At 49.2% G+C, this 26,598-nt stretch overlaps 1 protein-coding gene across 4 annotated transcripts in view; it reads right to left on the minus strand.

Annotated features, from left to right (window-relative positions):
- arhgap40 (Rho GTPase activating protein 40) overlaps window positions 1-26,598 on the minus strand; it is a 159,833-nt gene that overhangs the window by 46,963 nt on the left and 86,272 nt on the right. For 3 of the 4 annotated variants that reach the window (XM_086005559.1, XM_086005558.1, XM_086005557.1), the window contains exon 2: window positions 8,385-8,578. In XM_086005559.1, the coding sequence (XP_085861685.1) occupies window positions 8,385-8,556 (172 nt within the window). In that variant the 5' untranslated portion in view covers window positions 8,557-8,578. Of the gene's footprint in view, window positions 1-8,384; window positions 8,579-21,859; window positions 21,985-26,598 lie in introns of those variants that run through there. The other variant, XM_086005560.1, reaches the window with a different exon arrangement.

Here is a 26,598-nt window from a genome sequence, read left to right on the forward strand (position 1 = left end):
ATACCATTTGCCTTCCTAACTGCTTGCTGCACCTGCATGTTTGCTTTCAGTGACTGGTGTACAAGGACACACAGGTCCCTCTGTACATCAACATTTCCCAATCGATCACCATTTAAATAATACTCTGCCTTTCTGTTTTTCCTACTGAAGTGGATAATTTCGCATTTATCCACGTTATACTGCATCTGCCATGTATTTGCCCACTCACTCAACTTGTCTAAATCGCCTTGAAGCCTCTTTGCATCCTCCTCACAACTCACGCTCCCACCTAGTTTTGTGTCATCAGCAAAATTGGAAATATTACATTTGGTTCCCTCATCCAAATCATTAATATATATTGTGAATAGCTGGGGCCCAAGCACTGATCCCTGCACTACCCCGAAAATGACCCATTTATTCCTACTCTCTGTTTCCTGTCTGTTAACCAATTTTCAATCCATGCCAGTATATTACCCCCAATCCCATGTGCTTTAATTTTGCATACTAACCTCTTATGTGGGACTTAAGTGTGACGTCACCAGGGAGCAGGTAAGTGATTGGTTGGTGGGTATTTCTCTCTTTTCAATACAAGCTTGAATTCTGTGGTGTTAAATTTCTGTGGTGTAGTGGGGACAGTTGGTAAATAAAGCGCCCTAGAGTATACCTGTAACTGGGGTATTGAATACATTTTTTAATTAATTAAAGGAGTAAGTCATGGCAGGAGAGCTCAGACCCGTGTTCTGCTCCTCTTGCTCCATGTGGGAAGTCAGGGATGCTGCCAGTGTCCCTGACGACCATGTGTGCGGGAAATGCATCCAGCTGCAGCTACTTGTAGACCGCATTGTGGCGCTCGAGCTGCGGGTGGATGAATTTTGGAGCATGCGCGATGCGGAGAGGCTCGTGGATAGCACGTTTAGCGAGTTGTTCACGCCTCAGGGTAGGGCAGCACGGGGGTGACCATCAGGCGGAGCAACAAAGGCAGGCAGGTAGGTAGTGCAGGGAACCCCTGCGGACATCCCCCTTTCAAACAAGTATACCGCTTTGGATACTGTTGAGGGGGATGACTCACCAGGGGAAGGCAGCAGCAGCCAACTTCCTGGCACTGGGGGTGCTCCTGCTGCCCAGGAAGGGGGGAAAAAGAGTGGGAGAGCAATAGTGGTAGGGGATTCTATAGTAAGGGGAACAGATAGGCGTTTCTGTGGCCGTAGACGTGAATCCAGGATGGTTTGTTGCCTCCCTGGTGCCAGGGTCAAGGATGTCACTGAGCGGCTGCAGGGCATTCTGGAGGGGGAGGGTGAACAGCCAGTGGTCGTGGTCCACATTGGTACCAACGACATAGGTAAAAAGAGGGATGAGGTCCTGCAGCAAGAATTTAGGGAGCTAGGTGAAGGATTAAGGAGCAGGACCTCAAGGGTTGTAATCTCTGGATTACTCCCGGTGCCACGTGCTAGTGAGTATAGGAATAGGAAGATAGAACAGATGAATGCGTGGCTAAAGGGATGGTGCAGGAGGGAGGGCTTTAGTTTCCTGGATCACTGGGTCTGCTTCTGGAAAAGGTGGGACTTGTACAAGTCGGACGGTTTACACCTGAACCAGAGGGGAACCAATATCCTTGCGGGGAGGTTTGCTAGCACTGCTGGGGGGGGTTTAAACTAACTTGGCAGGGGGATGGGGTACAGAGTGGAGCTATAGTAGGGGGTGATTTACAGCCAAATACAGACGGAAAAACAAGTCAGCTGGGAAGGCAGAGCAAATATGTGAAGGCAAAAGAGAATATGGCAGGGCTGGAAGGCATTTATTTTAATGCAAGGAGTCTTGCAAATAAGGTGGATGAACTGAAGTTGTTGTTGAACACATGGGAGTACGATATTGTTGCTATCACGGAGACATGGTTGAGGGAGGGTCAGGACTGGCAGCTCAATATTCCGGGGTATAGAATCTTCAGGCGAGACAGAGGGGGGTGTAAAAGGGGAGGGGGTGTTGCAATATTAATTAAGGAGTCAATTACTGCTGTAAGGAGGGATGATATATTAGCGGGTTCCTCTAATGAGGCCATATGGGTAGAACTTAAAAACAAAAAGGGGGCAAGCACTTTGCTGGGAGTGTACTATAGGCCCCCAAACAGTCAGGGGGAGATAGAGGAACAGATATGTAGGCAAATCTCAGAAAAGTGCAAAAATAATAGGGTAATAATAGTGGGGGACTTCAACTTCCCCAATATAAATTGGGATAGTCAGAGTGTGAAAGGCTTAGAGGGTGCAGAATTCTTAAAGTGCATCCAGGAGAGCTTTTTGAGCCAACATGTAGAAAGTCCTACAAGAGAGGGGGCGGTACTGGACCTAATTCTAGGGAACGTAGCCGGGCAAGTGGTGGAAGTGTCAGTAGGAGAGCATTTTGGCGACAGTGACCATAATTCGGTGAGATTTAAGGTGGTCATGGAAAAGGACAAAGACGGCCCGGAAATAAGGGTTCTAAATTGGGGGAAGGCCGATTTTAATATGATAAGGCAGGATCTGGCCAAAGTGGACTGGGAGCAGCTACTTATAGGAAAATCCACATCAAAACAGTGGGAGACTTTCAGAAGGGAAATAGAGAGAGTACAACGCCAACATGTTCCTGTAAAGGTCAAGGGTGGGACCAACAAGCAAAGGGAACCTTGGATGACAAGGGATATACAAAAATGCATTAGGAATAAAAGGGGGGCTTTTGGCAGTTACAAAAGACTAAAGACGGAAGAAGCCCTAGAGGAGTATAAAAAGTGCAGGGGCGTACTTAAAAAAGAAATTAGGAGGGCGAGGAGGGGCCATGAAATAACACTGGCGAGCAAAATAAAGGAAAATCCTAAGATGTTTTATAAGTATATTAAGGGCAAGAGGATAACCAGGGAAAGGGTAGGGCCCATTAGGGACCAAAGTTGCAATCTGTGTGTAGAGCCAGATGAGGTAGGCGGGGTTTTAAATGAATTTTTTGCATCTGTGTTCACTATGGAGAAAGACGATGCAGACATAGAAATCGGGCAAGGGGACTGTGACATACTTGAACATATTAGCATCGAGAGGGAGGAGGTGCTAGCGGTTTTAGCAGGCCAAAAAGTGGATAAATCCCCAGGCCCGGACGAGATGTATCCCAGGCTGCTGTGGGAGGCAAAGGAGGAGATTGCAGGGGCTCTGACACAAATTTTCAGAACCTCTCTGGCCACAGGGGATGTACCAGAGGACTGGAGAACAGCTAACGTAGTACCATTATTCAAGAAGGGTAGCAGGGATAAACCAGGGAATTACAGGCCAGTGAGCCTAACATCTGTGGTAGGGAAATTATTGGAAAAAATTCTGAGGGACAAAATTAGTCTCCACTTGGAGAGGCAAGGATTAATCGGGGATAGTCAGCATGGCTTTGTCAAGGGTAAATCATGTCTGACAAATCTGATTGAATTTTTCGAGGGGGTGACTAGGGGGGTGGATGAGGGAAATGCTGTGGATGTGGTTTACATGGACTTCAGTAAAGCTTTTGACAAAGTCCCGCATAGGAGACTGGTCAAGAAGGTAAGAGCCCATGGGATCCAGGGTGCCTTGGCGCGTTGGATCCTAAACTGGCTGAGTGGCAGGAGGCAGAGGGTGATGGTCGAAGGTTGCTTTTGTGACTGGAAGCCTGTGTCCAGTGGGGTACCTCAGGGATCGGTGCTGGGTCCCTTGTTGTTTGTGATCTACATAAATGATTTGGATGAGAATGTAAAAGGTATGATCAGTAAGTTCGCAGATGACACGAAAATTGGTGGGGTGGTAAATTGCGAGGAGGAAAGCCTCAGGCTACAGGACGATATAAACGGGTTGGTCAGATGGGCGGAAAAGTGGCAAATGGAATTTAACCCTGAAAAGTGCGAGGTGATGCATTTTGGACGGACAAATAAGGCAAGGGAATACACAATGAGTGGTAGGACCCTAGGAAGTACAGAGGGTCAGAGGGACCTTGGTGTACATGTACATAGATCCCTGAAGGCAGCGGAACAGGTAGATAAGGTGGTTAAAAAGGCATATGGGATACTTGCCTTCATTAGCCGAGGCATAGAATATAAGAGCAGGGAGGTTATGATGGAGCTATACAAAACGCTGGTGAGGCCACAGCTGGAGTACTGTGTGCAGTTCTGGTCGCCTCACTATAGGAAGGATGAGATTGCTTTGGAGAGGGTGCAGAGAAGATTCACCAGGATGTTACCTGGGATGGAGCGCCTCAGCTATGAAGAGAGGCTGGACAGGCTGGGGTTGTTTTCCTTGGAGCAAAGAAGGCTGAGGGGGGACCTGATTGAGGTGTACAAAATGATGAGGGGCATAGATAGGGGAAAAGTTCCTCTTTATCTACCCTTAGTAGGGGGGTCAATAACAAGGGGGCATAGATTCAGGGTAAGGGGCAGGAGATTTAGAGGGGATTTGAGGAGGAACTTCTTCACCCAGAGGGTGGTTGGAATGTGGAACTCAATGCCTGAAAGGGTGGTAGAGGCAGGAACCCTCACAACATTCAAGAAGCATTTGGATGAGCACTTGAAATGCCATTGCATACAAGGCTATGGACCAAATGCTGGAAAATGGGATTAGACTGGACAGGGATGGATGGGCGGCGCAGACACGATGGGCCGAAGGGCCTCTTTCTGTGCTGTAAAACTCTATGACTCTATGACTTTATCAAAGGCCTTCTGAAAATCCAAATACACCACATCCACTGGTTCTCCCTTATGTATTCTACCAGTTACATCCTCAAAAATCTCCAGTACGTTTGTCAAACATGATTTCCCTTTCATAAATCCATGTTGACTTTGTCTAAACCCGTTAATATGTTCCAAGGGGGAAAAATCCAGTTGGTTGGCCGCTCCAGTTAGCGCCTCCAGGGGGCGCTAACGGGGCGCTAGCAACTTAGTGCCCGAGCGCGGCGATTTTAGTGTCACTCGTGAAATTGACCAGTCGTTTTGTGGCAGCGTTGAACACTATCGCCACAATCTCCTGCACCCGTAGATCGTGACGTCAGTCAAGCGTGCAACGCCCCGGTAGCGCCCCAGACTGGATAGAAGATATTAAGTCGCGCCTCCTGCCTTAGCGCCTGCCGCTAGGAAGGACAGGTAATGGGGAATGTTTTCAAGTCAGGAAGGAGCTGGGGGAGTGCTATTTAAAGGCGGTGCTTACTGCTTTTTCTTGTCGGAAACTTTTTTGGTTTTAACGCTGTCCTAAGGAGTTTTGGTTCTCAGCACCACTCTTGAGGTTCCTAAGCGCCGAGCTCTTTCCGTGGGCCTATCCATTAGTGCTTCCAACACAATTGCTTTTGAGGTCTCTCCAGGCTGCGATTCAAGGCTGCAATGAGCAGGGAGTGGCTGGCCAGCAAGATGGCCCCTCCACTTAAAGAACTGGACGGCGCCAGTCTGTCTGGCTTCCATGGTAATTGGCGTTGCATGAGCTTCGGTAGCATTCTGAGGTAGCGCCTCGTTCCCTGATGTTTGCGCCTTAAGGGAGGTGTGTAGCGCCTGATTTAGCGCTCAAATCACCTCCAGGGGCGATAGAGGTGAATTTTGCAGTTGGAGGCGACAACTAGCGCCGGGCACTAAACTTTGCGCCCAGCCGATATTAGCGCCCCAAAATGGGCGATACCGAACTTTTCCCCCGAAGTGTCCTGTTATCTCATCCTTTATAATAGACTCTAGCATTTTCACTACTACTGATGTTAGGCTAACCGATCTGTAGTTCCCTGTTTTCTCTCTATCTCCTTTTTTAAATAGTGGGGTAACATTTGCCACCCTCCAATCTGCAGAAACTGTTTCATAAACTATAGAATTTTGGAAGATGACAACCAATGCATCCACTATTTCCATGGCTACCTCTTTTAGTACTCTGGGATGTAGATTATCAGGCCCTGGGGATTTATCAGCTTTCAGTCCCATTCATTTCTCCAGCACTATTTTTTATCTAACACTAATTTCCTTTAATTCCTCCTTCTCACTAGACCCTTGGTTCCCTAGCAATACTGGGAAGTTATTTGTGTCCTCTTCTGTGAAGAGAGAACCAAAGTATTTGTTTAATTGCTCTGCCATTTCCTTGTTCTGAAACTTGATAAAACAGCATTCCATTTTCAGAACCCATTGTCTGATGTAAGGCTACGTAAGGCCTGCAACATAAAGGATTTATCATTGCTATTCCCGTCAATCAGTATCACTGCAACGCATCACTAAATTCAGATGTGCATCAGAAGCAATTTTGACCACAATTTCTTTATATACAACATAAGACAGATATGTTGGCAGAATCCCTGCGTATCTTCAGCAGGGACTGAGTTAAGTCCCCCAAAAGGTCGCAACCCTGACCCTAGGCAATTTTCTAGGGTGAAGCTATTTTGCATACTTTTGATGGGTTCCTTGATTGCTGCGAGGAATCCTTCTGGGGGTGAGGGATCAGACAATGGCTGTAGAATATTTAGGAGGGCTGTTTCATATTGCCAAATATTTACTCAGCAGATACTGATTCCAAAATGAAATACAGTGAAGTAGTTTTAATTATATATGTCCTTTATGCCTATCCTTTGAACAGTTTTTTCTTACAGTTCATAAAATAAATAGCTTGGAAATTACTATGAGCGATGCTATTATATGAATGATTAATGCACGCATATAAAATTACCTTCTCTACTATTTTAATGGGTTAAAAATAAACAGGTTAAAAATGGGGAGAGGAATTTACCATGACGGTTTAAGCATTTGTCCGATAATGGAGCTCACAATAATTTTCAGGCTAATGTGCTGTCATCACTGAAAATATCACTAATGGAAATTCTGTGATGACAGCACATTAGCCTGAAAATTATTGTGAGCTCCATTATCGGACAAATGCTTAAACCTTCATGGTAAATTCCTCTCCCCATTTTTAACCTGTTTATTTTTAACCCATTATAATAGTAGAGAGGGTAATTTTATACGCGTGCATTAATCATTCATATAATAGCATCGCTCATAGTAATTTCCAAGCTATTTATTTTATGAACTGTAAGAAAAAACTGTTCAAAGGATAGGCATAAAGGACATATATAATTAAAACTACTTCACTGTATTTCATTTTGGAATCAGTATCTGCTGAGTAAATATTTGGCAATATTCTACAGCCATTGTCTGATCCCTCACCCCCAGAAGGATTCCTCGCAGCAATCAAGGAACCCATCAAAAGTATGCAAAATAGCTTCACCCTAGAAAATTGCCTAGGGTCAGGGTTGCGACCTTTTGGGGGACTGAACTCAGTCCCTGCTGAAGATACGCAGGGATTCTGCCAAAATCTGCAGAGAATCCAGGCCTACAAGAAAACATTCCTCAGTCTATTTCTAAAATTCATAATTCTTCATCATGAATTGCAAAGAATTCTCATTATGGTACAAGTCTCATTCTTGATTTACTATTGTATTTTCAATGAATCACACTTTCTGGAAGTATGTCACAGACAAAGTGTAAAAGGGGTGTTATTAGATTAATTTTGTGACACTTAACTATTGGACACGTCAATCCCAGTTTGTGCAAACAACATTCCCTTTACATACAGAATTGTCCTGCAACAGTTTGAACTTAGCTAGATACTCCATTTGTAAAACAATGGCCCAGAAATTCGGGTCTCCACGGGTGAGTATGCACGGGGTACTCACCCGTAGGCCCGATGGAAGTGCCGGTTTCCTGCATGCACTGCGCATGCGCGGGAAACCGGCACTTCCGTTCCTCTGAAAGCAGGGGTTCAGAGGTCAAACGCGTGCGCGGGGGAGTCTGCGCGTGCACTTTGAACTTACGTTTTTTTTTAAATACAGGTTTTTCCGTGAGGGTAAGTCTTCAGAATTTAGAAATTTAAAAAGCAGGCGTAAGGCCTGCTTTTTACAAGGTAAGTGGTCAATTAATTAAAATTAAAACATTTTTTCCACAGGTTTATTATTTTTAATAAATACTTTAAAGCAAGGTAAGTTTATTTTTAGCCCCGTTAGAATATAAAAAAATTCTCAAAAATTTAAATTGTTTAAAATAGCTATTTAATGTAATTTATATTTTATTTAAAAAATGTGATTTAAAAAAAAAAAAATATTTGAAGGTTTACTGCTATTTTGGGGCTTATAAATGGGCATTTCCCTGCTCCGATTGGCTGCCCATGGCCCATGTGATCCCAGGGGACGCATCGAACTAACTGCGCCCCTGGGTTATGCAAGCACTGCACGCCGGCAGCTGGGCCAGGCCCCGCATCGGAATTTCACGGGGCCCTGCAGCTCAACTGCCGGCGTGCAAGGTAAGTGCAGGTCGGGGGCTTGCACCCACGGGAAGCCCCCAACCCGAATTTCTGGGCCAATATGTCCTATCTGCTTCACTCTACAATATGTATCTTTTGATGCCTAACTTTTCTACGGCTCACCATCTGGTGTTTTCACATCCATGTTTTCATCTGGCTCAGTCCCACGGCTCTCCTTGATGTTCTCTACTTCAGTCCAGAAGTCATCCATTGACAAGTTGTCCAATGAATCCTGAGAACTGGAGCAATCAGAAGACAGCTGCTCCTGGAAAGGCTGTGACTGCATCTGGCTCATGATTGAAGGAACTGACTCACTCCTGGTGTGCACATAAAAATAAAAACATGCCTTAGACAGACGTAAAGTACTTAAACTGGCATAATGTGGACCCTTCTTTTAATAGTGAGGCACAAGTAGTAAATTATTTATCCATGCTTCTGATTCTATTTGCATGAAATAGAATTCTAATTACCATTATTGCTATTTAAAAAGAGTTGACGACTATATCGAAAAGCAATGGAATGTTTTGGAAATAAATGCATCTAATGAAACATAATGTTAACATGCACTGACCAAGGTGTGAAAGTGAAGTGAATTTTGGCTAATTTATATGATTCAATCTTTGTGCATGATTCTGTACAGTTAATTCACTACCCCTTCCATTCACATTTGTTCTATTAAATCAGATAAGGAAATTGCAGATCATTTAATTCTCAAATTCTTTATCAGCTAATGTATTCCAGCAATCCAACATTTTATATTATTGTTACTCTATCATACCCCCACAGAATCGCTTCTTATTCCTTATTCTAATCAAATATTGTTTGATATTCTGCTGACCTTACTAATGCTCATACTGGAGTCGCAAGATGACCTAAACGCTTGAATTTGGCTCTCCCAGTTGCACGTTTGCAGCTGTAAGTCAAGTACCTTGAATGAGATGCTCACTGGAATGTTCAACCTCTCGAAGTTAAGCAACTGAGACAACCTACTCCTACTAAGCAAAGTGGTACTGAGAAGGATCATGGGAAAGTCTGGGTCCCAAACCACCCTGCCCACGTCTCTGCTGAAAGAAAGCTATCAAAACAGAAGCTTTCTTTTTCAAATAAAAGTTATTCTGTAGTAGCTTGGCGTTGTAACAGATCAGTAAGGGGCAGGATGGGAATTTTTCCCTGTGATTCCCCACACAGCATATCCCCAGTATCAAGCAAACCATCTTCAGAGGGAAAACTATTTGTTTGAGAGGGAAAAAGAACAAAAAACTGTAAGCACAGTGCAACCCAAACTGTTCATGCACATCCTCTGGGGATAAGTTCAGATCATCAGCGACACAAAAATAATGAGGGTGAATCAGAAATACAGGGGAAAAAATTCTTCCAAAACTGAAGCGATGGAAAAAGGAAATAATATTTGGTGTTCAAAATAAATGAAGGCATTTCTGAACATACAAAACAAACACTACGAATAGCAATAAATTATGGACAGCATGTTATTAGTTCACAACATTTCACAACACTTCATCACACCAGGCTACAAGAAAAAAATGGCAATATATCGTCATTTAAATTTGCCGGTCAACAACAGAACAGAAGAGGACAAAGCAAAATACTGCAAATGCTGGAAATCTGAAATAAAAACAGAAAATGCTGGAAACACTCAGCAGGTCAGGCAACATCTGTAGAGGGAGACACAGAGTTAACGTTTCAGACTGATTACCTTTCATCAGAGGCAAGAGGAAGTAGGAATCCAACTCACATAGCAATCATTGTACACAATGAAGTTTGGCCTCAGGGAAAGGCGTAGGTACCGTTTAACAATAGTTTGTTTAAGCCGTATTTACTGTATTGAAACAAAGACAGAAAATGCTGGAAATACACAATCAGTCAACATTTCTATAAAGGAAGGCCGTGTTACCATTCCAGGCAGGGTTCTTGCTTCAGTACAGTAAATATGCTTTCTCTTCTTCTTCTTCTTCTTAGGCAGTCCCTCGGAACCGAGGATGACTTGCTTCCACATTAAAAATGAGTTCGCAGGTGACTGAGGAGTCCAATGCGGGACCTACAGGGGGTGATTTTCATTCAGAAGTCGGGAAGGAGGCGGGACTACAACTTTCGGGGTTGTAGTCCCGCCTCCATCGAGATGTGGCCAACCCACACGATTTTAACTTGATTGACCTTGTTGAGCCCGCCCAGCCAATTATGGGCCACCCAGCAACAGGTGACGTCACAGACTGAAATTTCATCTGTCAAGACACTGACAGTCTTACTTCTAACCTTAGTCCTTCTACACAGACTCAGTTAGAAATCTCACCGGCACAGAAAGCTGCAGGCTGTCACTTTTGACAGTTCGCAGCCATTCTGCTTTCTGTACCGGTTAGATGATGGGACTCCCGAAACCTAGAGGAAGGAAGGCTGAAAAGGTAAGTACAGGTAATTTAAACTTCTTTACACACTTTAGACACACCAAACACACTTACCTTTGCACTCATGCACCCATCACTCACCTGAACACCGACATCTCGACCCATCCAAGTCCTTCAACCAGACGGCCCGACGACTCTAACTTGGCGTGGTTTGGAGCCGTCGGGAATCCCACACTTCAAGCTTTAAAATAGGGATTAGGCTAAAAACTGCCTGTTAACTACCTGTCACTAATCGGGGTTGTAGTCACTAATCCCTTCCCGCCTCGGGTAGGCGGGTCCCAGTGCGGGGCGGGTACCCGCCTCCTTTGAAAATTACATGGAGGCAGGTTGGGGGCAGGATGGTGTCAGGACCCCCAAATTCGGGACTTTAACCCCCCGCATGCCTCCAATCCCGACTCCACGGGTCAATGAAAATTGACCCCACAGTCTCTGTCACAGGTGGGGCAGATGGTGGTTGAAGGGGCGGGTGGTTGGGTTGATGTGTGCTCCTTGCGCTGCCTGCGCTTGGCTTCCGCTTGCTCCCGGCGAAGAGACTCGAGGTGTTCGGCACCTTCCCGGATGCTTCTCCTCCACTTTGTGCGGTCTTGGGCCAGCGATTCCCAGGTGTCGATGGGGATATTACACTTTTTCTTTTCAAGGAGGCTTTGAGGGTGTCCTTGAAGTGTTTCCTCTGCCCACCTGGGGCTCTCTTGCTGTGCCGGAGCTTCGAGTAGAGCGCTTGTTTTGGGAGTCTTGTATCGGGCATGCGGACAATGTGACCCGTCCATCGGAGCTGTTTGAGCGTGGTCAAAGCTTCGATGCTGGGGATGTTGGCCTGAGCAAGAATACTGACGTTGGTGCGCCTATCCTGCCAATGGATTTGCAGGATCTTGCAGAAGCAGCATTGGTGGTACCTCTCCAGCACTTTGGAGGTGCCTGCTGTACATGGTCCATGTCTCTGAAGCATACAGCAGGGCGGGTATCACTGCTGCTCTGTAGACCATGAGCTTATGCCGGGTTTGAGGTCCTGGTCTTCAAACACTCTTCCTCAGGCGACCGAAGGCTGCACTGGCACACTGAAGGCGGTGATGGACTTCGTCATCGACGTCTGCCCTTGTTGACAGTAGGCTCCCAAGGTATGGAAAGTGGTCCATATGCTTTAACAAAGTATGCTTTAACAAAGTAATGTCAACCAGTATTTTCACCTTTTACTACTTTCCTGAGGCAAACTTCATTTGGTGTAATTTGTTATGTAGGTGTGAAGCCTGCTCACTCTCACTGCCTGCTTGTTGTCTACTATGTAGTGTCCGAGTATCAATAATACACGGACTGCAGGAGAACAATAATAACAGGTATTTACTGAACAGAGGGTACTCTTTTATTTGGACCCAAAAAAAAAACCAATTCGACTGTAAATAAACAAAAGTTCAACGAAAGCTTAACAAATCAAATTAAAATTTGGTTATCCGTGTTGATGATGCACTCCAGTCCCCGCGGCGCCCACCGGTCGCGGAAATACTCAAGCGCACCGGCGGACACCGCGTGCTCCATCTCCAGGGCCACCCGGGCGCGAACATGGCCGCGGAAGAGATGCAGGCAATCCGGCTGGACGACCCCCTCGACCGCCCGCTGCCTGGACCAATTGATGGCTCTTTTAGCCAGGCCCAGGAGCAGGCCCACAAGGAGGTCCTCCAACCTGTCCGCTCCCCTCCGCACCGGGTGACCGTAGATCAAGAGCGTGGGACTGAAGTGCAACCAAAAATCGAGGAGCAGCCCCTTCAAGTAGTGAAAGAGGGGCTGCAACCTCTCACAATCCATATAAACGTGAAACACGGACTCCTCCAGGCCGCAAAAAATGCAGGCGGCCTGGGAGTCCGTGAACCTACTTAAAACCTTATTGCATGGGACCGCTCCGTGCAACACCCTCCAGGCCAAGTCCCCGATGGAACAAGGGAGGACTCCCGCATAGAGAGCCCTCCATTGGGGACCTCCGCTACCGCCGGTCGGCAAAACGCCACGCCAAGGCGTGTCCGGACGGTAGACGAAGATGGCAAAGTGGAGAGTGTGCAGGAGCAGCCCGTACAGGAAACCCCTCCGCGCGGAATGAAAAGGCACGGAGGGTATTTCCTCGAGACGGCTCAAGTTGTGAGGCGCCGGTTCCCGAGGGGAGTTTCGGGGCCGGGCGCCGATGAGGAATTCCGTCCGAACGGGGGTAAGCTCGGACGGGATCGCCCCACGTGCTTGAGCCGCCTCGATACACCTAGTGGAGTCGGGGCCCAGTGCCGCTTTTACCGATTCGATGGTTTCGACCGCGAGCCGGACGTTGGCCCAGGACAGGCGCCGCGCCAGCTCCTCCGGCGCCATCCAGCCCGCTCCTCCGCCATCGAGCAGGTCCCCGACTCTGGTCACCTTGCCAGCCACAGCCCTACCCTCCGCCAGCCGCCCGAACCCGTGTTCGTGGAGGTGCGGATTCCTGAGCAGCGGCTCCCGAAGGAGAGCCGCCGCTCCTGACGGGGGAGAGCTCCGCCTGGAAGCGACGTAGTTCCAAACCCATAGTAGTTCCTGGTAGAAGACAGGCAGCTCCCGCAGGCCGGCACGCCTGCTGCCCACTTTCGCAAACAGGAGCTGCGTGTCGTAATTGAGGCCATGCAGCTGGCGGAAGAAAAACGTCGCCAGCGCACACCATCTCGGAGGATTCTCGACGTACAGGTATCTCTGCAGCGTCTGAAGACGGAAAGTCGCAGCCTGGGTGCGAAGGCACACCAGCGCCTGACCGCCCTCCCTAAGCGGGAGACACAGAACCGCGGCAGAGACCCAGTGCTTCCTTTTGTCCCAGAAGAAGTCGATGAGCTTCTTCTGAATCTTGGCGACAAACGCAGGGGGAGGGATCAAAGTGACCAACCGGTACCACAACATGGCGGCCACCAGCTGGTTTATGACCAGCGCTCGACCCCTGTAGGACAACACTCGGAGCAGTCCTGTCCAGCGTCCTAGGCGAGCGGTGACTTTGGCCTCCAGCTCTTGCCAGTTCGCCGGCCAAGCGTCCTCGGCAGGGCTAAGGTAGACTCCCAAATAGAGGAGGTGCGTGGTGCTCCAGGCGAAAGGCCTGAACTCCTCCGGCAGGGAGTCCACCCGCCACTGACCCACCAGGAGTCCGGAACATTTCTCCCAGTTGATCTTGGCGGAGGATGCGTCCGAGTAAATCTGCTGGCATTCCCGCATCCTCCGCAAGTCAGCGGGATCCGTGACCGTGAGGAGCACGTCATCGGCGTAAGCCGAGAGGACCACCTCCACGCCCGGCCCTTGCAGAGCCAGTCCCGTCAACCTCTTCCGCAAGAGGCGCAGGAAAGGCTCCACGCAAATGGCATATAACTGGCCGGACATGGGGCATCCCTGACGCACCCCCCTCCCGAAGCGAAGGGGCGCCGTCAAGGACCCGTTAACTTTAATCAGACACTCCGCGGCGGCGTACAGAAGTCGGATCCGGGCGACGAAATGCGTCCCGAACCCGAATGCGCGCAGAGTCCCGAAGAGATACTCGTGATCCACCCTGTCGAACGCCTTCTCCTGATCCAGGGAAAGGAAGGCGACCGACAGACCAGCCCTCTGGGAGTGGTGGACCAGGTCCCGGACCAGATGGATGTTATCGTGGATGGTCCGGCCCGGGACCGTGTAGGACTGGTCGGGGTGGATCATGTGGGCCAGCACGGTGCCAAGGCGAGCAGACATGGCCCTGGCAAAGATTTTATAGTCCGTGCTGAGGAGGGAGACCGGGCGCCAGTTCTTAAGGAGGCGGAGATCGCCCTTCTTAGGCAGCAGGACAATGACCGCCCTGCGCCAAGAGAGGGGCATCTCCCCGGTCGCCAAACTTTCCCCCAGGACCCGCGCGTAGTCGCCCCCCAAGACGTCCCAGAACGCCCTGTGGAACTCCACGGTCAGCCCGTCCAGCCCCGGGGACTTTCCCCTAGAGAGCTGGCGGAGGGCGCCGGTCAGCTCCGCCAGACTTAGCGGAGCGTCCAATTTTTCGGCGCCCTCCGGGCCAACCTTCGGCAGGTCCTCCCACAAAACTCTGCGCGCATCCTCGCTGGACGGATCCGGAGAGAACAGAGCCCCGTAATAGGCGCGGGTCTCCGCGCTGATTCCCTCCGGATCCGAGACCAGAGATCCGTCGTCGGCCAGCAGCCCCAAGAGCTGCTTACGGACCCCCCGTCTTTTTTCCAGCGAGTAGAAGAAGGGGGAGCCGCGGTCCAGGTCCCGCAGGAGCTGGATCCGCGACCTCACGTACGCGCCTCGGGACCCGACGAGCTGCAGGTCCTTCAGCGCGCCCTTCTTCTCTTCGTACACCTTCCGCAGGGCCGGGTCCTCGACGACCTGACCGAGACGGGACTCCAGGTCGAGCACCTCCTTCTCCAACCGCCCGACCCGGGCCTCCCGCCTCTTGGTCGACCCCTTCGCGTACTCCTGACAGAAGAGACGGATGTGAGCCTTGCCCACATCCCACCATAGCCTCAAGGAGGGGAAGCCCCCCTGCTTCCTTCTCCAGTCGGCCCAGAATCGACGAAACGAATCCCGGAACCGTGCGTCCTCCAGCAGCAGGTTGTTAAAATGCCAGTACACGGACCCCCCCCGCGCGCGCAGCGGAGCGAGCTCCGCCCACACCAGGTGGTGGTCCGTGCACGGCACCGGCCGCATGGAAGCTGCCGGAACGCAGGAGACGAACGCCCGGGAAATGTAGAGGCGGTCGATTCTGGACCTTCCTCCCCCAGACCTCACGCTAGTGAAGGCGCTGGAGTCGGGGTGGAGATTTCGCCAGACGTCCACCAAGTCGAAGGACCCAACCAGGTCCCTCAACTTCTCCATCGCCGCCGGGCTTCGCGGGGGACCCGAACGGTCCCTCGCCTCGAGGGTGCAGTTAAAATCCCCCCCGAGGATGACGCACTCGCCCACGTCGATGGAGCCCAAGAGAGCGGACACTTCTTCGAAGAAGCGCACTTGCTGCGCACTGGTCTGAGGGGCGTACACGTTCACTAGATGGAGCGGCACGCCCCCCAGGCGAACAGTGACATGGAGCAAGCGGCCCGGCACGTGCTCCTTGACCCCCAAGATCTCCGGCTGAAAATGCGGGGCCAGCAAGATAGCCACCCCGCTGGAATTGTTGGAGAGGTGACTCATGCTGACCCCTCCTTGCCACTCCAGGAGCCACGTGGCTTCGTCTCCCGGAACGGTGTGGGTTTCTTGCAGGAAGCACACCGCATACTTCCCGTCCCGAAGGACCGAGAAGTTATTGAATCTGCGGCGCGCCTCCCTGCTGCCGTTGATGTTGAGGCTGGCTATGGTTATCTTCATGTCAGAAGCATAGTGCAACCTCTACCTACACCTAACGGGGCGAGGAAGCGCAGCCGCTGGTCCGCCGCCACTTCCTCAGCAGCCCAGTGAGAAACGTTGTGAGCCGACGCAGCTCGAGCGGGTTCACACCCTCGTCCGCGCCCAAGATCTTAACGGCGGCGCGGACGGAATCGATGAGCAGCGCCAGCTCCGACCACCTGTCGAGGGCCAGCCGGACCTTATTGCGCTGACCCAGGCACGTGGCCATAAAATCCCGGAGTTCCCTTACGGAAATGAGGGGAGACTTGGCAAGGGGCACGAGGTCATCCATCGCCACGTCGGCGCTGGAGTCCGAATCGTCCTCCGTGCCCATCACCGAGTCCCCATCCTCCTCCAGGGGGTCGTCACCAGCGGCCGACCCGTCCGCCGCGCAGTGCGAAGCGAACGACTCGGCCGCGCCAGCCAGCCCCGCCTCCGCCCGGATCCCACCCCCAGGATCGGCGGCAGAGGATTTCTCCCTGGGCTCCTCTAGGGGTGCCGGGCCAGAAGACGGCGGCGGTTCAGAGCTCCCCTCCGCCTCAGACGCCGGAACGACCGGAGAAACCGGGGAGAGAACAATTTCCAGCTCCTCCAGTACGTCCGGCACCAGAGACGCAGCCAGGGGGCCATCCTCCTCCCCGCCACCAACCTCCGACCCAGCGGACGGGGGGTTTTGAATTAAAAGCTCTACCAGGACGAGCATCCCCTGGGAGACGTCCGGGTCGCATTGGGCGAGCTCATTATCCTCGAGCTCGCCCGACCCAACCCCCAGGCTGCCCGACCCGGCGAGGGGTAATGACACCGATAAAAGGTCAACTTCAATTACTGCCGCGGGTTGTTCCGCAACCCCCCCCACGGGCAGGGTCTCATCCCCATCCCCGGGAGGCACGTGCTGGACAGACACATCTGCCTCAGCCTCCCGAGGGACAGGCGACCCCTGCCGATCGCTGGTGATGACGACAGCGCTGGGGGGGCGGGGGGGCGCAGTACCCGCGGCGGGCGACGACTCCCCCTGCTCGGAGGGACCTTCCTCCTCCCGGTCCTCCTCCTCATCCAGGGGGTCGCGCCTTCTTTTTAGCACGGAGGGAGCGAGGGAGACCTCCATGCCTGCAAAGGCCTCCTCCTCGACTCCCTCCGGCGGAGCAGGTTTGTCGGGTTCCTCGGGCCCGAGCCCGGCCGCAGGTATTGGCATTACCGCTGCGGCGGTTGCGGCCACAGGCTCGGGCACGGGGCCCCTCCCGCTCACATCTGCCCTGATCAACTCCGCGAGGAGCGCGGGTGTAAGGGGCTCAAGGGGCAAGGGCTCACCATCCACGGGGGGACCTGCCCTAAGGTGCTTCTTTTTTCCCCGCGCCTTCTTTCCGGCCGGACACGCTCCCTCCCCCCCGCCGGAGGCCTTGGTGGCATCGGCCCCCGACGTCAACCGCGCATCAGACGTACTTGACGCGTGGGCAGATCCGGGGGGAAGGGCGGCGGCGGCGGCGCCAGCCTCGGCCGCACGAGATGATCCGGCGGCCTTGGAGGCAGGGCAGTTCCTCCTGATGTGCCCCACCTCCCTGCAGGCATGGCACCTCACACCGTCCGACGTCCAAAAGGCGCGGTAGGCGGTCCCCTCGTGGAGGACGACGAACGCCCCTTCAGTGTCCTCCTCCCGCGCCAGCTGGATAAACAGCTGGCGCCGGAAGGAGAAGACGTGGCGAAGGCTGGCCTCCCGGAAGCCGAGCGGGATGGGCGTGATCCCCGACCTCACCTCCCCAAGTTGTCGCAAATGGGGAAGGAGGAGCTCACCAGGAACATAGGGCGGGACGTTGGAAATAATGATCCTCTGCGCGGTGGCCTCGAGAGGATCCACCGGCAGGAAGGTCCCGCCCACGGTGAGCCCCTTGGCGACAGCCAGGGACACCGCCCGCTCCGACCCCAGGAAGAACACAGCCTTCCCATACATTTTCGAGGCCGCGACGATGGCTGAGGGGCCGACAACCCCAGCCATGGCCTTGACGCAGGCCTCGATGGTCATAGTGGGGTGAGTGTAGCTCTTCACCCCAAGCTTTTTTGTTATTAATCGAAAAGGTGACGGGGCAGCAGGAACAGCGGGAGCAGCTGTGGCCGTGGCTACCACTCTCGCATAGGTCCCGGCTGGCCCCGCCACCGGCGAAGACGCAGTCGCCATTCTGGGGTGCTTTTTTTAAGGGCTACACTCACCCCAAGTCACAGGCCTGAAGGTGTTAATGGCCTCGGTGTATATATATTTTTTTTGTCCTCTATTGAGCAGAGGGAGCTGATTAAAATGAGGACACACCTCTCTCCTTATTGATTTAAATTGGGAGAGTGGCCTCTCCCCTCTGCTCAATTGGCAATTAATAAAATAGATGAAACTAAGGTGCCTTAGAAAGACAGGCAGAGAGAGACAAAGAGAGAGAGAGAGAGAGAGAGAGAGGTGGGGGGGTGGGAAGGAGGGAGGCCGCAAAGGGCAGTGTTGCCACTCAGGATGGTGGGTGGGTGTTGGCAGGGTTGCACTCTCCGATGGAAAAAGTCTTTGGTGATGGTGGTCTTCTGGCAGGGGGAGAAGACGTCTTCACCTGGAAAAGCTGGAGAAGCCCAGGCTTAGTCCTGCAACAGGTCTTAACGATGTAATTAAATTAAATTAAGGACTTCACCTTGGGCAGCTCCAAGCTCTCCCAGGGCAGGCAATAGAAGGGATGCTAATTAGTGGTGTGTGTGGCCTAGCTTTTAACAAGAGCACACACACACACTACACCCCTTGATGATCCGGCCTTGCTTCTTCTTTTCTCCCCCCACCTAAAATACAAAGTCTTGGGAGAGTGCCCCAAATAACACCCACCTGTAGATGTTCCGGATGAAGTTTTCTTCCCTCCTTTCAAGCAGTTGGTTTCTCTCCCCTCTCTCCCTCTCCTGAAGTGGAGGCCAATTTGGGGAGGCAGTGATAGAAAGGCCTCTCCCCTGGTTGATGTTGATGTAGGCCTCCTTTCTCCTTCTCCTCCTCTGTCCTCTCTCTCCAGGCACCTCAGTTGATGTAATGATGGTGGAGTTGGTGGTGGTGGTCCAACGTTCTCCTCCTCTTCCTGGTCAGGGGACCACCACTTTAATCCACTCTCCAAAGTCTGGCTGCTCCCTCTGCTCGTGCTTGCAGCTGAATGGAGGGTAACTTAAGACTGAAGTACAGAAGCCTGCTATGGCTTTATACACAGGGGTGGTCACTGCCGGTACTGCAGTATAGAATCAGTTCTTCTCTTAAAAGGTACATACACAACATACTAATTGCTGTTTTACTGGCTAGCATATTTAAAAGGCAATACTGCCATTCCTATATTATAAAATTGTTAGGATTTGGTTTTCTTCCTCCTTCCTTTTACCATTTTCCCTCTGTCACCTGGTATAATGAAATAATTGATCCAAAACAGTAACCTGTCTTTTCTCTTTAGTGGTGCTCACTGACCTGCCGTGCATTGCCAGTGTTTTCGGTTTTTGTTTCAGATTTCCAACATTTCTATTTTTCTAGCTTTGATCTAAGCTGCATGGAGGTCAATACTGTAACAAACGATACGCAAGATGCGTATACATACAGAAAACAGAACTAATGAGGAAACGATGAAAAGCTACATTCACGTTAATTGTTCTGTTGTAATGACTGGATATTAAAAGGGGATTATCAGGACAATGGCATGAAAGAGGCTGGGTATGGCAGCCCAGTGATTATGCTACTGGACTAGCAAATATTTTAATTGATGACCCAGCATAACTGGATTGTCGGATTGTTATAAAAGCCTAATTGGTTTGGCCTTCATGTGACTCTAGTCCCATACTACATGGTTGATATTTAATGCCTTCAGGACAACTAGTGAGTAAAAAACAAATCTTCTGTGCAGCTCTTACACCTGAAGTGTAGTTTGCCTAAAATTAACAAAAGAATATGCGCCTGAAAGTATTATGTTAAAAATAGCATTCTAATAAATGTGTTAAATGTCTCTGCTAAAATAGCAATGAGAAGAATTTGATAAAAACATGTTAACATCTCTTGCAGTAATGTCCAGGCTTAGGATAATTTTGGGAATGCAGTTAATAAGAGATATAATTAATTACAGCAACACACAATTATGTATAATCATGAAATAAAAAATTGTTTTATCATCTTTAGGGAATCTATTACGTGGCGAGAACCAAACTTATCTCACATTTGTGATCAAATCAATAATCTTCCATCTAAAACCAAAACATGCATTCAAAACATATAGTAGAAGTAACTTTCAAATCAAGTTTCGCTTTACAAAATTATATTAAAAAGATATGCAACCTCCACTTTTAATTTTAAAAAACTGCAAAGCTCAGACTGAGGATAATCAACAATACCCCAAGACTGCCACTCTAACAAGGTGCAATCGTGGGTGGGACAGGTGGGTATGCCTCTCCAATAGCTGGAGACCACTTGCAAAACACTTTGGGAGAGAAATTCACTACCACCCTGTTTGGGGCGCTAATTTTTAAAAGTTTGAAAAGTTAGCGCCAGGTGCTAACTATTTCAAACTTTTGAAAAATTCACCGTTTGCGCTCCAAGAAGGAAGTGGAGCACTAAATCAAGTGCTCCACTTCCTTCTCCAAAGCAGAGTGCCAGGCTGATCGATCGCGGGCAGGAACCCGCGAAACAAACTAGAACAGGAAAGGTACGTTTTTTCCCCCACTTACCTTGGCCACCTTGCCTTTACTCATCGCCCTGAAGTGACCGGCAGCCCGATGCTCGCCTCCTGCAGCTGTCGGTGTTTTCAACAGGTGCTGCTGCAGGGGGCGGAAGTCAATTTCGGGTCCGGGGCGGAGATGCGCACGGTGATGATGTCATGATCTCCGGGCGAAGGAAATTGGGGGCGCTAACAGGAGGCGCAAAGGCACCCAATTTCGCCCCCTTTTCATTTACAATGCTATGACACCATATAGTCTAATTCATTCACACTGAAGAGATGTATATCTATACTAAAGGCATTCTACAAAAATGGTAAACATTTTGTTTTATAACCTTCCAGTTATTTTCCTCCAGCTCAAATCCCAGTACTTCTAACTAGTTATCTGAACTGGCAGAATATGGTCGATATAATAAGTGATGATATTTGAAATAACAACATAAAGTGCTGGAAATGCACAGCAAATCAGCATCTGAAAGAGAAAGGCAGGTTAACAAAATTGGACGGAACTAATTTCTCAATGGGGTCCTTTAACAGGGGTTAGGCCCTTATTTACATATTTATGGAGATGTAATATCTGTTTTAGGAGCCTGTCCCTGATGAATAAAAAAAGAGCCCCATGAATTTGGAAGTGGGACCAACGCCTGCGCAGATTGGGCACAGATCGTCCCACTGCTAAATTGGTATGTTTTTTGCCTGGTTTACGCCCAAAAATGGATGCAACGCATCCCCATTTTGACCCCCTAGTGGCTGCAAAACCTCAGAATTGCAAGGGCTCAGCACTTCAATTTTAAAATACTCAATAAAAATACACTGATTTACTCCAATAGAAATGTTATAGAGTAATTGCTTTAAAACATAGAAACATGTTTCAACCAACTTGCCAACTACAAGGGCCACATTGATATTATGGGTGGAGACACACCCCAAGAAACTCTTAAAACAAAATTAGAAAAAAATTATATGGGGGGATGGATGCTTGTGATGGTCCTGTGGGGGAGTAAAGGAAAGAGTCAGATGTGATGCAAAGGCTACATGTACATAGCTTTTTGCAGATGCTCATAAGTCCATTTGTTACAGCTTCACAATCATTATCAGTGACTCATGCAATGTCAAAGAGAGAGATGGGAAACTTTTCTGGCACCAGCTTGCTGTGTTGCACCCGTCTGTCCATCCCCCATGCGCGAATCCTCCTCAATGCCCATGATTTCCAGGACGGCCTCCTCCCAGGAGGTCAGGTGGGCTAATGAGGCTGGCCCTCCGCCTGTCCTGGCTCGCTCTCTTTTGTTGTGAGCTCTCTTTTCCTGCAATGAGGGAGACAAGTGGAGGTTGAGTGAGAATGAAGGAGTGAGTGTAGAGATTGCATAGCATAGATACTTAGAAGGAGACAAAGATGGAGTGAGGTTGCAAGACCAAGGGCCCTCCCTGTGTGTTGTCAGTTGTGTTCAAAGCATCAGAGTGATAGGGAGTGTGAGAGCTGCATGGTGGAATAGTTATGTGAATGTGAGCATAGAGAGGGAATGGGTAAGGGTGCATGGATGTCAGTGTCAAGTGGGATGTGGAGGAAGAGATTGCTAAAGCTGAGTGCTGGTGAGAAAAGGCAATGGGGATCAGATTGAGGGTGATGGGAAATTCATACTCACTTTTCCAGTGCGCTGAAGGTCATGAAATCTTTTCCTGCACTGTATCCAGGTTCTGCGGATGACTCCCAAGGAGTTGACCTCCTCAGCCACCTGCATCCACATGGCCTTGGTCTGAGTGGGAGGTCTCTTCCTCCCTGATGAAGGGAAGAGCACCTCCCTGTTGGCCCTAGCCCCATCCACCAATGCCTGCAGTGTCACCTCGTCAAAGCGAGGTGCTGATCTTGCCCTCCTGCTTGTCATCTTTTCTGCAGGTCCCTCTGACACCAAATGGAGAAAGCTTGGAAGCCTGCAGAAGAAGCAAGGCTTGCTATGGACCTTAAATGCAGCAGCAATGATGACATCATCGGAGGGGACTTTCAGTCATGAAAGACCCCTTTGCAAAGGCTTCCCACACGTTGGAAATCAATTGGCCGATTGAGTTAAAATTGCATCAATCTCCCACATCCATTTAGATTTGTGTGGGAAATATGAAATTCGGATAACACGACAACAGCCCACACCCAGAGTTAAAATCCAGCCCTTGGTGACTGGAAACAATGGCTGTTTTACTACTTTGCATACCAGATTAAAATTAAAACCTCAGTATAAACACCTACCAAAGACAAAAATATGTTGCACTAGGAGTTTTGCATTCACAAAACAGGAAGCAGGAAATAAAAGTGTTTCTCTTGTATTCACAGAATAATTTTGCATATTAGAATTCTAGATCAGTAATCTCATGCAACCTCACATACACAATATACCCTGTTCAGCTAGACACTGCTCAGATACAGGAAATGCAGAACATGGCTAAAAATAACTTGGTATATATAATTCCACGTTAGCATTTGCAGTCCAGCACAAATGATGACTTTTTTGATGGCATCGCATTGACTTATTAAGATGACATTCAGTGAGGTATCTGCAATTTGCTTTGAGGACCAAATACTCAACCATCTTTTTATATTTTCACAAGAAAATCAACAGCAAGGGCTTGAAGTTCACTCTTCCTCTTGGCAAAGGGCTTCTTGCCACAAAAAATATTCCAAGAATAATCATTTTAAGTCAAAAGTTGCGGCAAGCCAAGAAAAAGAGGCCTATTCCGTTTTACTGGAAAAGATTCAAGACATCATGGCTCATAAAATGAGTCTAAGCTCTGCCTCCTGATTTTGTGAACAAGCCCCATATATTTCCACTTACCTTTTTAATAGACACACACTAACTCTCAATCTCTTTCTGCAGGACAAGGCATTACATAATATCTGGGAGAGGACACCGTCGCCCTCACCCAGGCAGCACAAGAAGCCCTAGAAATCAGTAACTCAGGCAGAGGCGTGGGTATCGGAGCAGGACAGCCTGACTCCTAATCTCAGCAGGGTCTCTGCGTATTATCTGTATCGCTTTATTCACCTCAGCAAATTTGCAGCAAGCTTCACAACTTCATGTTACTTTCTCAAGTCTGTCACCCTAAAATTTCCAACTTCTATCTGCCATCCTTACGCTTGTCTCTTTTCTCTTTCTTCAAGGTCCTTCTTGGCAGCAAGAGGCCATGGCAGAAGATACCTCGGAGGAGGACAATGCTCCTGAGAGTGCAAGGTCCTCTCCTAGTTCTGCGTGATAAGGACTTCAAGGGCCCAGCCATGAAAAGAAAGCTGCTTGTATAACAAGCAGTTATACCAGGTATTGGAAGGTCTGCCAAGAAAGTGTGGCGCTGTCATTCTAGTCTGTGTGGTGTCATCTCGCACGGCATCAGCACTCTGCACCTCCAGGGACACTTCAGCCGGGCCTTCAGAACAGGGATAATATTTGCATACTTTGCAGCTTTGGTGGAAGCTAAAACGGCTGCCATGCAGGCGCTGGGCTAAAACTTTGAGAGATAGGTGTCCACCGTGGACAGATTGGTAGACATAGGGGCTTTCAAGTAGCCACTTGCAGTCTACTCTCTCACAGAAGTGCTGACCCCCCCCAGGCCCACGGTAGTGGCACTGGCAGAAAGGGAGCAGTACGGACTGCCCTCTCTCAGGATGTCATCTTCACCACACAGAAGAAACCAACAATAATATCACCCATGCAAAGTTTTCTGAGGGTGATAACGCAAAAAAAGTGGGAAAGAATTGATCTGGAAACTCTCCTAGAAAACCAGACAGCAAAAAAGATGAAGCAAAGGTACTGAAAAGTTATTTTGACCATTTTGAAACATATGTGATGTCCAAGACAAATACGATATTCGCTAGGTACAAGTTTCAGGAGAAAGTACAAGGAGCTAGTGAGTCGTTTGAACAGTTCGTGGCTGAGTTAAAACTGCTGGTAAAAGACTGTGTATATGCAGATAAAGATGAGATGGTCAGAGACCGCATTGTGTTTGGAATACATTCAGCTAAAGTGAGAGAGAAACTTTTGAATGTTGGGTCCGGGCTAACGCTGGACAAAGCTATGGACATAGCTAGATCGCACGAGATAGCCCAAGCACAGTTGAAAACCATAACCGGCGCCATGAGCAGTTCACGTGAACAGACAGTGCACGCAGTTAATAGATACACACCAAAGAACACTGCCCAGAGAGTGTGTTTCAGAGTTCTAAAAATGGGTGACACAGACATAAAACGCTTCAAAAACTGTGGATATTGTGGAAACAACTGGCATGGAGAAAAGGAGTACTGCCCTGCCAAAGGAAGGCAATGTACTAAATGTGGTAAACAGAACCACTTTGCTAAAGTTTGCAAGACTGTTTCCGGAATAGCAGTGCACACAGTGAGTGACAGCCAGATGCCAGATAGAGAGCCAAATGCAGTGGAACTGTTTATTGATTCTGTGTCACAGAAAAAACAGATTTCAGAGACTGAGCAAGCTTTTGCCGATATTGAGATAGGAAAACAGGGCAAAGAGCTTAAGTTTAAACTAGACACTGGATCTCAGGTTAATGTAATTCCTCTGAGTGAGTATCACAGCTTGAAGGATGAGTGTGAGCTACAGCCCACCTCACGCAGACTGACCGGCTGTGGGGGTGAGCAGCTCATTATAAAAGACACATTCAAAAAAGGTGGTAGAGAAAAAGTGGGGAATTATAGATCGGTAAGCCTGACATCGGTAGTGGGGAAAATGCTAGAATCTATTATAAAAGATGTAATAGCAGAGCACTTGGTAAGCAGTGACAGGATCGGTCAAAGTCAACATGGATTTACAAAAGGTAAATCATGCTTGACTAATCTACTGGAATTTTTTGAGGATGTAACTGGTAAAATAGATAAGGGAGAACCAGTGGATGTGGTGTATTTGGACTTTCAGAAGGCTTTCGATAAGGTCCCACATAAGAGATTAGCGTGCAAAATTAAAGGCACATGGGATTGGGGGCAAGGTATTGACTTGGATAGAGAACTGGTTGGCGGACAGAAAGCAAAGAGTTGGAATAAACGGGTCGTTTTCCAAGTGGCAGGCAGTGACTAGTGGGGTACCACAAGGATCGGTCCTAGGACCCCAGCTGTTCACAATATATATTAATGATCTGGACGAGGGAATTGGATGTAATATCTCCAAATTTGCAGACGACACAAAGCTGGGTGGGAGGGTAAGCTGTGAGGAGGATGTCGTGAAACTCCAATACGATTTGGACAGATTGGGTGATTGGGCAGAAACATGGCAAATGCACTATAATGTGGATAAATGTGAGGTTATCCACTTTGGTGGCAAAAACAGGAAGGCAGATTATTATTTGAAAGGCAATAGATTGGGAGAAGGGGAATTGCAAAGAGACCTGAGTGTTCTTGTGCACCAGTCGCTGAAGGTAAGCATGCAGGTGCAGCAGGCGGTTAAGAAGGCAAATGGTATGTTGGCCTTGGTAGCAAGAGGGTTCGAGTACAGGAACAAGGATGTCTTGCTACAGTTGTACAGGGCCTTGGTGAGACCACACCTTGAGTATTGTGTGCAGTTTTGGTCGCCTTACCTGAGGAAGGACGTTCTTGCCATGGAAGGAGTGCAGCGAAGGTTCACCAGGCTGATACCTGGGATGGCAGGAATGATGTATGAGGAGAGATTGTGTCGATTGGGCTTATGCTCACTGGAGTTTAGAAGATTGAGAGGGGATCTCATCGAAACCTATAAAATTCTGTCAGGCCTGGACAGACTAGATGCAGGAAGGGTGTTTATGATGGCCGGGGAGTCCAGAACCAGCGGTCATATTCTAAGGATAAGGGGTAAGCCATTTAGGACTGAAATGAGGAGGAATTTCTTCACCCAGAGAGTGGTGAACCTGTGGAATTCTCTG

The sequence above is a fragment of the Somniosus microcephalus genome, chromosome 13 (genome assembly GCF_052327205.1).
Source record: "Somniosus microcephalus isolate GS21.2 chromosome 13, FLI_Smic_1.0, whole genome shotgun sequence".
Taxonomy (NCBI): Eukaryota; Metazoa; Chordata; class Chondrichthyes; order Squaliformes; family Somniosidae; genus Somniosus; species Somniosus microcephalus.